The sequence below is a fragment of the Dendrobates tinctorius genome, unplaced genomic scaffold (assembly GCF_039654945.1).
Source record: "Dendrobates tinctorius isolate UK_male_01 unplaced genomic scaffold, ASM3965494v1 ptg000082l, whole genome shotgun sequence".
NCBI lineage: Eukaryota > Metazoa > Chordata > Amphibia > Anura > Dendrobatidae > Dendrobates > Dendrobates tinctorius.
The window spans coordinates 20944757-20961543 of NW_027361750.1; the positions used below are offsets into that span (position 1 = coordinate 20944757).

Here is a 16787-nt window from a genome sequence, read left to right on the forward strand (position 1 = left end):
AAAAGACCCCTGATATGTTCCTATGAGCGAGCACACCTGAAGGTTTTTAAGGAGCGGGATCACAGCATGACAGTCACAGTCGCTCTTACTTACAAATCTACCGTTTCCTGCTCAGATGCCAAACTCTTATCTTTAAAATGTCACCTAACTTGTAGCCCTCTTGATCTTCAAGTCACAGTTACAAAAGTACAGGGTGGGCCATTTATATGGATACACCTACATAAAATGGGAATGGTTGGTGATATCAACTTCCCGTTTGTGGCACATTAGTATATGGGAGGGGGAAAACTTTTCAAGATGGGTGATGACCATGTCGGCCATTTTGAAGTCGGCCATTTTGGATCCTACTTTATTTTTTGCAATGGTAAGAGGGTCATGTGACACATCAAACTTATTGAGAATTTCACAAGAAAAACAATGGTGTGCTTGGTTTTAACGTAACTTTATTCTTTCATGAGTTATTTACAAGCCTCTCTTTGATTGCAGCCATTGACATGTCGCAGAAATTAACACGTGAGAAGCAGATAGAAATTGTGTTGATGTCTGGTGAATGCAGTACCCGGGTCACTGCAGCAGATTTCAATGCAAGACACCCTATGCTAGAAAACTGCCACCATTCCCATTTTATTTAGGTGTATCCATATAAATGGCCTATCCAAAAAAGTTTGCCTCATCACTGAACATAATGTTCCGTGTAAACTGAGGGTCCTGTTCCAATTTCTGTTTTGCCCATTTGGCAAATTCATCGTGCGGATCTGGGTCACCAACCATTCCCATTTTATTTAGGTGTATCCATATAAATGGTCCACCCTGTATATACTGCCAGGACATAACACTCATGTTCTCTGCAGCCTAATGCTTAAATTTAGCTTAACTTTGGACAATCCCTACGTGTTGTAGTCTCTTAACAAAAAGCTGAACACAAAGCGCTGCCCAGATGGGTACTCCAGCGATCCAATGAAATACAGCTCTGGCAAAAATTAAGAGAGCACTACACAGTTTTATAAAAATAAGCTTCTCTACGTGTATGACAGCCATTCCATTCCATTATCAGTTGAATCCCAACCAGAGTACACCTCATTCTACTTAATGTGCTTCTGATAAGGCCATCACCTGAACCAAATCTTATTAACAAAGGAAGTTATAAAAAACCCTGCTGTAGTGTTCACAATCCTCTTGCAATAGGACAAGCTGGAGGGCAAAACAAGTGCTAGTAATATCCCAAAAGTAATAGGAATTAAAAAATAACTTTTAACCATGCCAAAGTAGTTGAAAAGAAAAGTCTTGAGTGAGGAAAAGAAGGGCTCAATTCTGGCTTTACTAGCAGAGAGATACAGTGAGCGTCATGTTTATTCCATCCTTAAAATTTCTAAAACGGCAGTCCATTATAACAAGGTCAAGCATCAGACATTGGGGACAACAAAGCCACAGACCGGCAGAGGGCGAAAACGACTCTCCACTAACTGGGATGACCGTTATCTTATATGTTAGTCAGCAACCACAGGATGACATCAAGTGACCTACAAAAGGAATGGCAAATGGAAGCTGGAGTGAAGTGCACAGCAAGAACAGTTCGTAACAGGCTCCTTGAGGCAGGGCTCAAGTCATGTAAAGCTGGAAAAAAGCCTTTCATCAATGAGAAGCAAAGGAGAGCCAGGCTGAAGTTTGCCAAAGACCATGAGGATTGGACCATAGAGCACTGGAGTAAGGTAAGCTTCTCTGATGAGTCTAATTTTTAGCTTTGCCCAACACCTGGTCATCTAATGGTTAGATGTAGACCTGGAGAGGAGTACAAGCCACAGTGCCTTGCACCCACTGTGAAATTTGGTGGAGGATCGGTGATGATCTGGGGATGCTTCAGCAAGGCTGGAATTGGGCAGGTTAATCTTTGCAAAGGACGAATGAATCAAGCTGCATACAAGGTTATCTTGGAAAAACAGTTGATCCCTTCTGCTCAGGCAATGTTCCCCAACTTTGCGGACTGGTTTTTCCTGCAGGACAATGCGCTATGCCACACAGCTAGGTCAATCAATGTGTGGATGACGGACCACCACATCAAATCCCTGTCAAGGCCAGCCCAATCTCCAGATCTGAACCCCATTGAAAACCTCTGGAATGTAATCAAGAGGAAGATGGATAGTCACAAGCCATCAAACAAAGAAGAACTGCTTACATTTTTGAACCAGGAGTGGCATAAGGTCACCCAAAAGCAGTGTGAAAGACTGGTGGAAAGCATGCCAAGACGCATGAAAGCTGTGATTAAAAATCATGGTTATTCCACAAAATACTGATTTCTGAACTCTTCCTGAGTTAAAACATTAGTATTGTGGTTTCTAAATGATTATAAACTTGATTTCTTAGAATTATTTGAGGTCTGCAAGCACTGAATTTTTTTTATTTTGACCATTTCTCATTTTCTGAAAATACAAAATTTAAATATACCTATAAAGAGAAATCAAGCTGAAAATTTTGCAGTGGTCTCTTAATTTTTGCCAGAGCTGTATGTAGAAAACATGGCAGTAGATGTCCTATTTCTCTACATCATTAAAGAGGTATTTCCATCTCCAAGATCTTATCCCAATATGTAGTAGATGTAATAATAATATTAGCAAATATCTCCAATTAGAAATGTAGTAGTTTTTCGGATACTGTTGTGTCCCACGAATGGGAACAACCTGTAATCTACATATTTCTCTGTGTTGAGTTTTTCCTCCAATTAGCAAATTCCCTGTTGTTGCTAGGTAGATTAGACTGCATGAAGATTGTCCCTATGCCCCTCCCGTAGTTGAGCTCTGTATTAGGTTGCTCCTCCCTTCTTCTTCAGTTTAGCCTAAAGCAGCCATTACTCAAGACTCATGTGTACTCCCCAGTAAAGATTACTCCTTTTTACCTACGGTTCATTGTAACTAATACAAGATGTTGGAAGAAAACAACATTGTTTCTCCAGGTCTTTCTACAGTTGCATTGCCACTCGAGTTAACCTATCTGCGGACGCCTGGTGGTGTGAGTACGAGTTACACAATTATCTAAGAAGCTGATAGTTAGAACGCTTGGGATTCGCAGCCATCAGGAAGAGGCAGAAAAGACACGCTATGTCTTTTTCTTCATGTGCAGGTAATTGCAGGACCTTAGGACCTTAGCACTGCTCTGTGTAACACAAGCAATCGCAGCTTCTGGTCTCCCATGGAGGCTATTGAAGCCATTAAAAGTTTAAGAAAAAACGTTTTTAAAAACAATAAAATATAAAAAGTTGAAATCACCCCACATTGGCCCCATTCAAAATAAAACAATAAAAAGAAAACTAAATAGTACACATATTTAGTATCCCCCCCATCTATCAATATATAAAAAGAATTAATCCGATAGGTAATCGGCGTAATGAGAAAAAAAAAAAATGTTAGAATTATGTTTTTTTTTAGGTTGCCGCAACATTGCATTAAAATACAATGATGAGGAATCAAAACCTTGCATCTACCCCAAAATAGTATGAATAAAAATGTCAGCTCGACACCCAAAAAATACTGTAAGCCCTTAACCAGCCACAGATCACAAAAAATTGAGATGCTACAGGTCTCGGAAAATGGAAACATTTTTTTTTTCTTTTTTTGACAAAACTTTGCATTTTTTTCACCATTAAAATAAAAAAGAACCTAGACAAGATTAGTATCTATGAACTCGTACTGACCGGGAGAATCATAATAGCAGGTCAGTTTTAGCATTTAGCGAACATGGTAAAAATAAACCTAAAAAACAATTGTAGAATTGCACTCGTTTTGCCATTTAAGCGCACTTTGAATTTTTTTTTCCTATTTTCCAGTACACTATATGGTAAAACCAATGGTGTCGTTCAAAAGTACAACTCGTCGGGCAAAAAAAAAAAAAACCTCACATGGCAATTTTAATGGAAAAATAAAAAAAAAGTATGGCTCTGGGAAGAAGGGGAGCGAAAAACAAAAACGGAAAAACCCAAGGTGGTGAAGGGGTTAAATATTAGATATTTCTCCTTCAAATTAGTAGATTGTCTTTGTAATGCTGGACAGGTTTTGAGAAGTTAGACAATGTCTCTGTAATACCTCTACACTCTGGTAAGGGGATTACAAGTCTCCTTTATTAGTTGAGAAACACATTAAAAACATATCCTTTAGGCCTGTTTCACACTTCAATTTTTTTATGTCAGTTAAAATCCGCCAAAATGGCGGAAAGCGGATCCGTTGCTAACTGATGTGAACGGATGGCACCGGACCGGTTTTTTGACGGATCCGATGAATGAAGAATTTTAATGGAACCGCAGGAGAGAGAGAGAATTTTTTCTGTCCGCCAGAAATGAGTTCAGGGTTACATTTCCGGCTGACTTCATTCCTCCGGGCATGCGCACTATAAAATGCGGATCCTGCAGCAAAAAAAACATTGCATGGTCCGTCCAGGCATGTCGGCGGACGCAAAAAAATTGACGGATCCGCAAAAAAACGGATCCAACAGATAGCCATCCGTCAAGATCCGCCGGTAATGCAAATCAATGGGGAAAAAAACGGATCCGCCAAAAAAAAAAAATGGCGGATCCGTTTTTTTTGCAAAATGGCGGACTTTGACTGATGGTCAAAAACGGAAGTGTGAAACAGGCCTTACCTGTTCCAGATTCCACATGGCAATTCACAGTAAAATCATGTGTGATTTTGCCATGCGGGACACTAATACTACTAAGTGTACGGACACTCTAAAAAGGGTATTTACAGTTTATTATAAAACCGCTTACATCAGGTCCTCCAGAAAAGAGCTCCTCCCCGTGAACGTATTCAGATTGCCTTATTGATGAATCGCCCAGAATGTAGCCGCCACCGGAAAAAGACTGCAAAAAAAAAAAAAGACATCAACCAGTAATACATCTTTGTCTTTCAGTAATAACTTTATGACAGTCATAATAGCTGCCAGGACGAATTGCAGAAGTCTTAAAAATAAGGGTGAACACTGAAAATTTTGAGTCTTGGCATAAACTTCATGTATTTGTCAATACATATTGACGCAGCAAACTTTGTGAATAAACAAAAACTGTGTCAGACTTCAAACTTTTGGCTACGAGTGTATCTTCTCCCCTACAATACAGTACCTTTGGGGACGGTGCATGTCTCCTTACGGGTGCACTAATAAATTAAAGCTGCACTCAAACGCTATAATATGGAAAGATTGAATAAATGAAATTGGAACTGCATTACTGCTGTAGAGAACGTGAAAAAATGAAGGTACTTATCACGCAAATTGACCAATAACTGCCCAGATAATTGTAAGCTTTTAGCTGAGGAGAGGCATCATGTTAGGTTTAGAGTCCCAACAAAGGGGTACGCCTTGTCGTTGGCTGTTGGGCTCACACGAATTGGCCAATTTGTGCGCCAAGTGCCTTACTTTTTTAACCTGTTTTCTAGAGCAGTAATGCTGTTCCAATTTCATATATTAAATGTGTACATATTATAGTTTTTCAGAGTGCAGTTTTATTTGTTCGTTACATAGAGTGGCTCTCTTTGCTTGCGCCTGTTCACACTTGTCTTTTTTGGTTCGGAAGTGCTAGTCAGCTTTTTTCTATCTATGGAAACACTATTATCGAACTTATAAATCTGTAATTCTGCATCCTAATTTGAGCTCTTATACAAACTATAGATGCATAATTTGCAGGCGTGAATAAATTACATTTTCCTTAATCACTTAAAGTATTGAGACAACTTGTGGATCACAAACTTTTATTTCTGCCTCGCCCCATTCTGGAGTACATACAAAATATGTGTCACAGTTTGATATGATTTTTTATTTGTAATATCAGAATACAAGGAAAAGGCAATTCTCTCATAGTATTTCTGAGAAAACAATGTTATTGTATGGGTGATGAGGAGTTTGGGAATGCCTATTTATGTTTTTTACTAGTAAATATTTTTTATATTCAATAAAATGAATTATTAAAGAGAATCTTCGTGGCAGCCGCAACCAATCAGCGCGGCCGGATTTCGGTTACAGACAGACATGATAAGGCATATATAGATATTCTTTTGCATTGCAATTTTATTCATTTGTGAACTTTTATTATTTTCAACATTTATTTTTGTCTTTTTGATGAGACTTTTCAAGTGAAAATTAAAACATCTGGGAAGAGGGAAACCGTTAGAGACAGAGGAGGCCTATAAATCATCATGTGATGATGTGCAAAAAGTAAAAGGGGGCCTTCACTGTTAAGCAATAGACATACCCTTGGTTTAAACAGTTCCTCTGACATTTTACTGGCTTCTTCCACAGAGATGGCTCCATGCTCCTTTGCTTCTTTAAAAAGCTCATTTATTATCTTACCCGGAGAATGAAATCTAGAATAACTAATAAAAACAAAAACGATGTTAGCATTCGATTACTCTACATAATAAAGAATTTGAAAATAATTATCAATTATATCTATGATGTTAAGGGGGTTGTCCACTTGGACAAACTTATCTTAAATGCCCAAGTCCCCTGAGTGAAACATATAGTCACCTCGGCACTGGCTCCGTTCCATCAATGGCAGCGCTGAGTCTCCATGATGTTGTCATGTGAATGCTGCAGTCAATCAGCGGCCACTGACTGGCTGCAGCCTCTACTATTTCTTTAGAGCAGTATTTCGCTCTGACAGAATACTGATGAGCTACATGTGATCAGCAACTGTTTGACTGGCTACAGTACTCAAGTGACACACAATATAACATGATCGCAGGGAAACCCGACATCGCTGAAATGGAGCCAATGCGGGAGTCTACTATGAGTCTTTCTTATTTCAATCAGTGGATTCGGGCATTTAAAGGGGTTTTCCCACGAGCAAAGTTAATTTTAAAGTTGATTTTAATCAATACATCTTGGAATGATAATTTCCACAATTGGATGTGTTTAAAAAAATGTTCCTGTGCTGAGATAATCTTATAAATGTGCCTCTGCTGTGTGCTGTGTAATGGCTGTGCCTTACCGTGCAGGAACATGGTCTGATCATACCACAGCTCATGGGCAGCAGAGGGGAGAACAAGAGAGTATACAGGTATTACAGCATGGGATCAGAGCTAATTGTTCTTGTGAGATAAAGCATTTTCCGGCTTGTTTTCAAAAAAATCTTTTACCTCAAAGAATTATTTGCGATCTTGTGCTGTACACTCTTGCTTCCTTCCCTCCCCAAAAGTCCTTTTCAGGGCTATATATTTTATTTTCTCTATTAATACCGTAAAGTTTGCAGGCATATATTATATACCTCATTTAAAATATGTAAGGTGTGCGGTGAAGGATGGGGAAGTAAACATGCTGCTGATGGTGCATGTAGAAGAGGCCAGGTAAAACTGTACCTGCTGAGGAATCACAACAAGCACACTCATCTACGAAATGTAGCTTCCTGTCCCACTTTGCAGGGAGGCGCGGGACAACTCTCTTGAAGCCATAACAGTGCAAACAGGTGCTCTGTTGTATGGCAGATAATGCTTCCATTATGTTTCCCAGCACCACCCTGTCTTCCACACGGAACAGTTTTAGCAGCCAAGAATCTGGACCTAATAATCCTCACCCTGATCCTCTTTCCTCCCACCATGGCGAGCCCCAGGACACAAGTGATTCCACACTCACTACTTCAAGGAGCTCTTTACATTTCCATTTATTGATTCTGGTCTCTCGCTCTTCAGGTTTCGAAAGACATGAGGAGATAATGTGCAGTAATGCACTATAAATTTATAAATATTTGAGCAGTCATGGTCAGAAGACAACAGTGGGGAACAGCAATTAATGTCTCAAGAGGTACTGTACATGATGATGAGACACAGTTGCCAACAAGTGATGTTCTTAAGTCAACGAGTCAGGAAGAGTGTGGAAGTGGAATACGATGTGATGGACGATGACGTCACTGACCCAATCTAGGAAGGTTCCATGCAGAGTGAGGACAGAAGCACAGAGGGGAAGGGATCCACAGCACTGCAACAGGAAGGAAGAGGCTGTGGGGTGGCCAGAGGGAGAAGGTAGGCAACTGTTCCCCAGAGCACTTACACACAGCAAGATCCCAGGCCAAGTGTTAGGTGTTTAACAGTCTACAATTTTTTAAAGAAAGTGAGGATGATAAAAGAATGGTCATTTCCAACCTGTACCGTACCATGATCAGCAGGGGCCTGACCACTCCCAGCCTGACCACCACCAGCTAGGTGGGCCGAACATGGGTGACACTACTGCCTCTTCCCCTGTGCTACATATCCAATTCTTTTCAATTCAAAGAAAGCCCAGATAAACGGCACCAAGGCTCTAATCCACCAGCAACAAGTCGAGGATCAATCACAGGCACAGTGTGTGTAAAACACTGCTGGGAATAACAGTGCTCAGGATCAGAAAAAACATGCTAAATTTGTAAAAGAAGGAAAAAGATGCGGCACTCACCCAGATTTGCAGTGCAGTGTTTCTTTATTCAACCATTAAAGGTCACACAATAAAGGACGGGCAGGTAACATGAGGGGAAAAAGACAGTCTTTCCTTCTTTTACATATCCAATTCTTTGTCCCAGCGCAGCGCTCAGCTGTTCCTATCCCAGGCCTTGAAATGCAAATACCCGGCCACCCGCTCACAGGCCCAAAGACTAAATGGGCACATTTCCTGACTGCTTTTGCCCTGGAATTGTGCCCATTTAGGTTTGTGGACACAGGCTTTCCGCAACCTCATGGCGTCCATTCCTTGGTACTCGGTGCCCAGCTGCTACTATTTGTCCCGTTATTCCGTCAACAAGCACGCATCCCATACCTTCACCCATGCCCTGACCAAAGCAGTTACTAGGAAGGTCCACTTAATGACCAACACATGGACAAGTGCTTGTGGCTAGTGACACTATATTGCGCTGACAGCACACTGAGTGAACCTTGTGGAGGCCGGGGACGACACAGAGTGTAGTTGACGCCGATGAGTGGGCCTTATTTTCATCAGGCTTTCCTCCACCAGTTCCTGCACCCCTTCCACCCCCTCAAAATTGTTATCTTGGAGCACATTGTCCATTTCGGTCGCAAGCTGGAAGCACTGCACTACCTCGATGAAGGGGCAACAGGCTCTGCTGAAACTAAGTAGTGGAAAGGTATAACAGACCAGACAGATTTGTGGTTCTCGTCGCTGAACCTACAAACAGGCATGGTTGCATGCCATAATTGCTGTAATCTGATGGCGGCTCTGAAGCTTGGCAAGCTAACAGTCACGGCTCTGTTGTCGGGAGTCCCTAGGGGCGCCCTAGCTCACCCTGTTCCCCTGATTACTTCTGATGGTGGAGACGCCGGGGGCACATACCTTGCCTTGCCCTCAGTCTGTACCCTTACCATCTTCCCTTGACTGCGCATACATTTTTCCAAGATATGTATGATGTCCTCCTTCAAAAATCTTTTCTGAGGCCCTCATCTATATGTCTTCCATGGCGTATTGCAGTCCCGACTTCAAATTATTGGCAGCCCTTGCATTTAGTGCATAGGCTTCATGAGTGTAAGAGTCCCACTACAGTGCCTTGCAAAAGTTTTCGGCCCCTGGGAACTTTTCATCCTTTTCCCACATATCATGCTTCAAACATAGAGATACCAAATGTAAACTTTTGGTGAAGAATCAACAACAAGTGGGACACGATTGTGAAGTAAAACAAAATTTATTGGTTATTTTAAATTTTTGTGGAAATTCAAAAACTGAAAAGTGGGCGTGCAATATTATTCGACCCCTTTACTTTCAGTGCAGCAAACTCACTCCAGAATTTCATTGTGGATCTCTGAATGATCCAATGTTGTCCTAAATGACTAATGATGATAAATATAATCCACCTGTGTGTAATCAAGTCTCCGTATAAATGCACCTGCTCTGTGATAGTCTCAGGGTTCTGTTTGATGCACAGAGAGCATCATGAAGACCAAGGAACACAACAGGCAGGTCCGTGACACTGTTGTAGAGACGTTTAAAGCCAGATTTGGATACAAAATGATTTCCAAAACTTTAAACATCCGAAGGAGCACTGTGCAAGCGATCATATTGAAATGGAAGGAGTATCATACCACTGCAAATCTACCAAGACCCGGCCGTCCCTCTAAACTTTCATCTCAAACAAGGAGAAGACTGATCAGAGATGCAGCCAAGAGGCCCATGATCACTCTGGATGAACTGCAGAGATCTACAGCTGAGGTGGGACAGTCTGTCCATAGGGTAACAATCAGTCGTACACTGCACAAATCTGGCCTTTATGGAAAAGTGGCAAGAAGAAAGCCATTTCTCAAAGATATCCATAAAAAGTGTTGTTTAAAGTTTGAAACAAGCCACCTGGGAGACACACCAAACATGTGGAAGGTGGTGCTCTGGTCAGATGAAACCAAAATCGAACATTTTGGCAACAATGCCAAATGATATGTTTGGCGTAAAGGCAACACAGCTCATCACCCTGAACACACCCTCCCCACTGTCAAACATGTTGGTGGTAGCATCATGGTTTGGGCCTGCTTTTCTTCAGCAGGGACAGGGAAGATGGTTAAAATTGATGGGAAGAAGGATAGAGCCAAACACAGGACCATTCTTGAAGAAAACCTGTTGGAGTCTGCAAAAGACCTGAGACTGGGACGGAGGTTTGTCTTCCAACAAGACAATGATCCCAAACATAAAGCAAAATCTACAATGGAATGGTTCACAAATAAACGTTTCCAGGTGTTAGAATGGCCAAGTCAAAGTCCAGACCTGAATCCAATCGAGAATTTGTGGAAAGAGCTGAAAACTGCTGTTCATAAATGATCTCCATCAAACCTCACTGAGCTCGAGCTGTTTGCCAAGGAAGAATGGGCAAGAATTTCAGTCTCTCGATGTACAAAACTTATAGAGACATACCCCAAGCGAATTGCAGCTGTAATCGCAGCAAAAGGTGGCGCAACAAAGTATTAAGTTAAAGGGTCCGAATAATATTGCATGCCCCACTTTTTAGTTTTTGAATTTCCACAAAAATTTAAAATAACCAAAAAATTTCGTTCAACTTCACAATTGTGTCCCACTTGTTGATTCTTCACCAAAAATTTACATTTGGTATCTTTATGTTTGAAGCATGATATGTGGGAAAAGGTTGAAAAGTTCCAGGGGGCCGAATACTTTCACAAGGCACTGTACATAATTTTAAAAATAATGTGTAGGAGGTCCTCCTTTATGTCTAAGGCTGGAGTTACACCAAACGTATGAAAAATCGGTCCGAGCCCCCTTCCGAGAGTCGCACAAGTGTCATGCAAGTACAATCCAATTTTTCACACTTAGTATCCTATTTACATCCGAATGCAGTGCGATTTTAACATGAGCTTTTACAAAGAGCAATTCTCTGAGTCATTTGTACACTGTATACAAAGGATAGATAGATAGATAGATAGATAGATAGATAGATAGATAGATAGATAGATAGGATAGAATTGAGCAAGGAGCAGCACCTGAACAATGGCAATAGTTGGGTGCAAGGTTTCACAGGTACATACCAATCCTTATTTTAGAAAAAACAAAGAAGCAGAACACCATCATTTTAGTGTAAAAAAGCTATTTTAACAGCCCATTTGTGTGCGACGTTTCAGCTCTGTGTGTAAGCCTTTTTCAAGCCGTCGGCTTTCCCTGGTTACGAAAATCACGCGGGAGCTCACGCCATTGTTTTCAGAAAAATAATCTTTGATTAATTAAATACATGTACAGTAAGCTGCACACACACTGTACTAATTGTATTTGTCACTGACATCTATATATCTACCTATTCTATACGTATTTACTGTCCGTAGGGCTCTGCAATGTGTGATTCTTCCTTTTTCTTAAAGAGGGCTGTCCTGACATAGTTAGCGCTGGTTCCACAGTGTCAGATGGGACATCCCCCCCCCCCCAAAACTGGTAACAGTTTCCAATTTCTTCGCACATTTCCCGCAGGAGTAAATGAGGAGCTGCACCAGAGAGTTAGAAGAAATGATGACCCTGAATTGTCATGTAATAGGAAATGCAAGAATTCACAGATCAGACAGATGAAAAGGATCAGCATGTCCTCCTTAAATGCACATATACACCGGATTTGCTTAGCGCCCCTACCATTCAAGCGAATCCTCCTGGCTGGTTTCCAAGGAATTATGTCTGTCAGATTCTGACTGCTGCTCTCCGAATCCATCCTCACATAAGCGTTCCAATGCCAACTATACAAAAAGACAGAAGAAGCAAAACATCAAGGACCAGCAATGATTATGGTGCCCTGCTGTGACCCGGATGACTTAAGGGCCTTTTACACTAAGCAACGCACCAGCGATAACGATAGCGATCCGACCAGGCATAGATCGCTGTTGTGTCGTTACGTGATCGCTAGATAGCTTTCAAACAGTCCAATCTCGTCAACGACTCTAGAGAGATCAGCGATCTGCATAGCGACCTCGTTGCTCGTTGAGTACCTTTCACATTACTAAACAAAAAACGATTCAGACCTCGGTGGGCGTGCTTCAGCGTTTAATTTACAACGCCCCCCAAAGCGCCGATTGGTGGTCACCGCTGCGCTGTCATTGGCCGGCGGCATCATTAAAGAGGACGTAGTAGCGTTTCAGTTTAAATCTCTGGAGCGCCGTGGTTAGCTTCTAAGGCTGGTTTCACATTTGCGTTTTTTAGCGCTGGAAAAAAACGCATACGTGCGCATGCGATTTTTCCCCTATATTTAACATGGGTGCGCATACCTGCGCACTTGTAAGCGCATGTATGCGATTTTCATGCGCTGCGTTTTTTTGGGGTGTGCGTTGGTATTTTCCAGACGCTGCATGTTGCATTTTTTGGCCCTTGAAAAAATCGCATGCGCACGTATGCGCACGTTTTGCGCTAAAAATGGCCATTATAGCCTATGGATGCGCATACGTGCGCACTGGCATGCGCAGGTATGCGCTTTTTTAGCGCAGCGTTTTTTGGGTGGTGTCCACTTTTTATCCTAGTTAGAATCTTCTAAAGTCCAAAAAAAAAAGGCTATATAAAGGAGGTGCCTGCCAAAACTCTGCCACTACTACACTAGACAGATTGAAGAGCAGACATTCAACCAAGAACCCATTATATCAGCGAAGAATGTGAGTATATTACATTATATGCCTGTCCTTTTAAATTATGTATGTACTAATGATTTTTATTATTTTTACATGCAGTATGTCTTCAGAATCGGAGTATTCCCCATCGCGGCAGGAATTGGCGCAAGCAGACCGTGAGGTGATTATTTTCGTGCATCTGGTAAGTATATCTGCTGCTTCTCCAAATCTCTTACGTTTTTTTCAACTTTCAGACATCGTCATCATCATCTGCGGACGGGAATAGTGAGGGCGAACAGCAGGAGCAGCGAAGCCAAGTCCCGGTGGTGATACGTAATGTAAGTATCAAATGATTTGTAATGTTTTTTTTTTTTTTTTATCTTCTATTTTTACTCTTTTTTTTTTTTCTTTTTTTGTAACTTTTTAGTCAATTTAAATTTGATTATTCTAATGAATGTGTTTTGTCTAGGTTCCACAACGGGATGAAGACGTCTACCTGGATAATGAGCAGCTCATCAGCCTGGTCCAGGAGCGTTCGCCGTTGTGGGACAGCCGTGACCGGCTGTACAAGGACAATGTGGTGACACGGCGGCTATGGAATGAGGTGGCCGCAGCGTTGATGGATGGCTGGGACAGCGCCACAGCATCCGCCAAAAAGGCGTTTAGTGAGTATTTCCCTGCTCTGTATTGTGCCGCAGTGACTGTTGTCCTTGACGGCACTGTTGGGTTTCGTGCTAGGCGTATTCTAGCAGGAAACCCAACAGTGTCATCGTGGTCTACAGTGACTGCTTTGAGTATTGTATTGCTACATTGTGCCGCAGTGACTGTTGTCCTTGACGGCACTGTTGGGTTTCGTGCTAGGCGTATTCTAGCAGGAAACCCAACAGTGTCATCGTGGTCTACAGTGACTGCTTTGAGTATTGTATTGCTACATTGTGCCGCAGTGACTGTTGTCCTTGACGGCACTGTTGGGTTTCGTGCTAGGCGTATTCTAGCAGGAAACCCAACAGTGTCATCGTGGTCTACAGTGACTGCTTTGAGTATTGTATTGCTACATTGTGCCGCAGTGACTGTTGTCCTTGACGGCACTGTTGGGTTTCGTGCTAGGTGTATTCTAGCAGGAAACCCAACAGTGTCATCGGGGTGTACAGTGACTGCTTTGAGTATTGTATTGCTACATTGTGCCGCAGTGACTGTTGTCCTTGACGGCACTGTTGGGTTTCGTGCTAGGCGTATTCTAGCAGGAAACCCAACAGTGTCATCGTGGTCTACAGTGACTGCTTTGAGTATTGTATTGCTACATTGTGCCGCAGTGACTGTTGTCCTTGACGGCACTGTTGGGTTTCGTGCTAGGTGTATTCTAGCAGGAAACCCAACAGTGTCATCGGGGTGTACAGTGACTGCTTTGAGTATTGTATTGCTACATTGTGCCGCAGTGACTGTTGTCCTTGACGGCACTGTTGGGTTTCGTGCTAGGCGTATTCTAGCAGGAAACCCAACAGTGTCATCGTGGTCTACAGTGACTGCTTTGAGTATTGTATTGCTACATTGTGCCGCAGTGACTGTTGTCCTTGACGGCACTGTTGGGTTTCGTGCTAGGCGTATTCTAGCAGGAAACCCAACAGTGTCATCGTGGTCTACAGTGACTGCTTTGAGTATTGTATTGCTACATTGTGCCGCAGTGACTGTTGTCCTTGACGGCACTGTTGGGTTTCGTGCTAGGCGTATTCTAGCAGGAAACCCAACAGTGTCATCGGGGTGTACAGTGACTGCTTTGAGTATTGTATTGCTAAATTGTGAAGCAGTGACTGTTGTACTTGACGGCACTGTTTTTTTTTATCAACAGTGGACAAAGTCCGAACACGTTGGCGTTCGATCAAGGACCGCTTCAACAGTGATGTTCGTGCTGAGGGCCAGGTTCGCAGTGGATCTGCGTCAAGGACCAGAACTAGATACCGTCACTATCACGCGTTGCAGTTCCTAAGACCGGTCCTTGCCACAAGATCGTAAGTATTATACATTTTGGGTTTTTATTTTTATTAATCTGTGTTTTTCTAATCCACAGCTGATGCTTCTTGTAAAGGCATGGTAGTAATGATTTTCCTTTCTTCCACAGCACCTGGAGCAGCACCCTGCAACCTGGCCCTGGAGCGGTCCTTCGTCGGACGTCCTCTGACCCGTCCCAGCCATCCGACAGCCAGGAAGCACCTTGCAGGTCCCACACACACACAGCTGGTGACCAGGAAGCTGGGCCATCAGGTGTTCCCCTGTCCCAGGTCTCTGCCACTGGTTATGCGGGCACTACCCGCCAGCGGCAGAGGGCCTTGGACAGGAATGTCTTGCCCGAGTTTATGCATTTGAGCGAGACATTTAATTCCAGCCTCAAGTCACTGTCCGACAGAGTTGAAAGCGGTTTTGCACTGATGGAACGTGGTTTTAACCACTTTGAACACCGCTTCAATTCTGTAGAACAGCGCCTTGACCGTCTGGAGGCCGACCTCAACAGACCAGCACACCATTTTTTTAGTAAGATTGAAAAGGGCATGGCGGAACACCTTAGTCCTGATCAACAGCTGAATGTGCTGCAGGCCTGCAACAATGCTTTCTTGCAGGCTATGCAGCATAATCGGTACGGTCAGCAGTCAGTGGTGTCCTTTCCACCTGTGCCACCATTGACTCGCTTCACCTCACTACCGACTTGTGCTGCATACCACTGCACGGACACCTCTCTTCAAAGGCTGGACACCCACCGTTACACCACCACAAGTCTGAGTGCAGCTGGTCACTTCACCGACACCACCATGGCAAGCGCTGCTCCTGTCTGGAGCACCACCGCCAATCCCATGCATGCGTGGAGCTCAGCCACCACTAGGCAAACATGGAACAGCCCTGCCGCTACAACAACATGTAGTAGCCCTGCCACCACCACTCTGCAAACCTGGGCCATCACTGCCGCCACCAGTCCTCCTGCAAGGACGAGCACTGACCAAGAAGAGCAGCATCAGCCACCTCAGCAGCAGCAGCCAACTCAGCAGCCGCCACCTCAGCAGCAGCAGCCACCTCAGCAGCAGCCGCCACCTCAGCAGCAGCAGCAACCACCTCAGCAGCAGCCGCCACCTCAGCAGCAGCAGCAACCACCTCAGCAGCAGCAACCACCTCAGCAGCAGCTGCCACCTCAGCAGCAGCCGCCACCTCAGCAGCAGCCGCCACCTCAGCAGCAGCCGCAACCTCTGCAGCAGCAGCCGCCACCTCAGCAGCAGCAGCCATACCAGCAGACGGGGGACCTACATTCCATATTTGCCCCTACTTCAAGGCGAAATCAATCAAGGCGGGCATTGGGCCAAAGTCGGTCCAGGCACACAAGCCTACGGCGACATGCCATTACAACTAATGTAACTGAACAGATTTCCTCTCCTACAAGTGTTCCAAGTTTAATTCCCTTAACTGGACTACCTTCCCCCACAAGTTTTGTTGCCCCTTCCCCTCAAACACCGTCTTCAACTGCAAGTGTTGCATATTCCCTGCACACCCCCAAATTGAAACCATCTGCCCCCAAACGCCGTAAAAAATAATTTTTAAATTTTTTTTTTGTGATAAAAAATAAATTTACATTTGTGGTTCACCATTAATAAGTTTCATTAATGTTGTTTGCGCCGCTCACACACACTGATGGGTAAATACATGTTAAAAACCAACCCAAGGGCTAGTATAGTCATATGTGAAATAACATGGACTAGTATAGTCATTCAAAGGCCTAGTGTA

The 16787-nt window shown here is 43.2% G+C and overlaps 1 protein-coding gene across 1 annotated transcript in view; it reads right to left on the bottom strand.

Annotated features, from left to right (window-relative positions):
• The window catches only part of UBXN2B (UBX domain protein 2B), a 69406-nt gene that overhangs the window by 25607 nt on the left and 27012 nt on the right, over positions 1 to 16787 (bottom strand). The window contains exons 2-4 of the mRNA XM_073583959.1: positions 12067 to 12167; positions 6230 to 6350; positions 4754 to 4846 (exon numbers count right to left, since the gene is read on the bottom strand). Coding sequence (XP_073440060.1) covers positions 4754 to 4846; positions 6230 to 6350; positions 12067 to 12167 — 315 coding nt within the window. The remainder of the gene's footprint in view (positions 1 to 4753; positions 4847 to 6229; positions 6351 to 12066; positions 12168 to 16787) is intronic.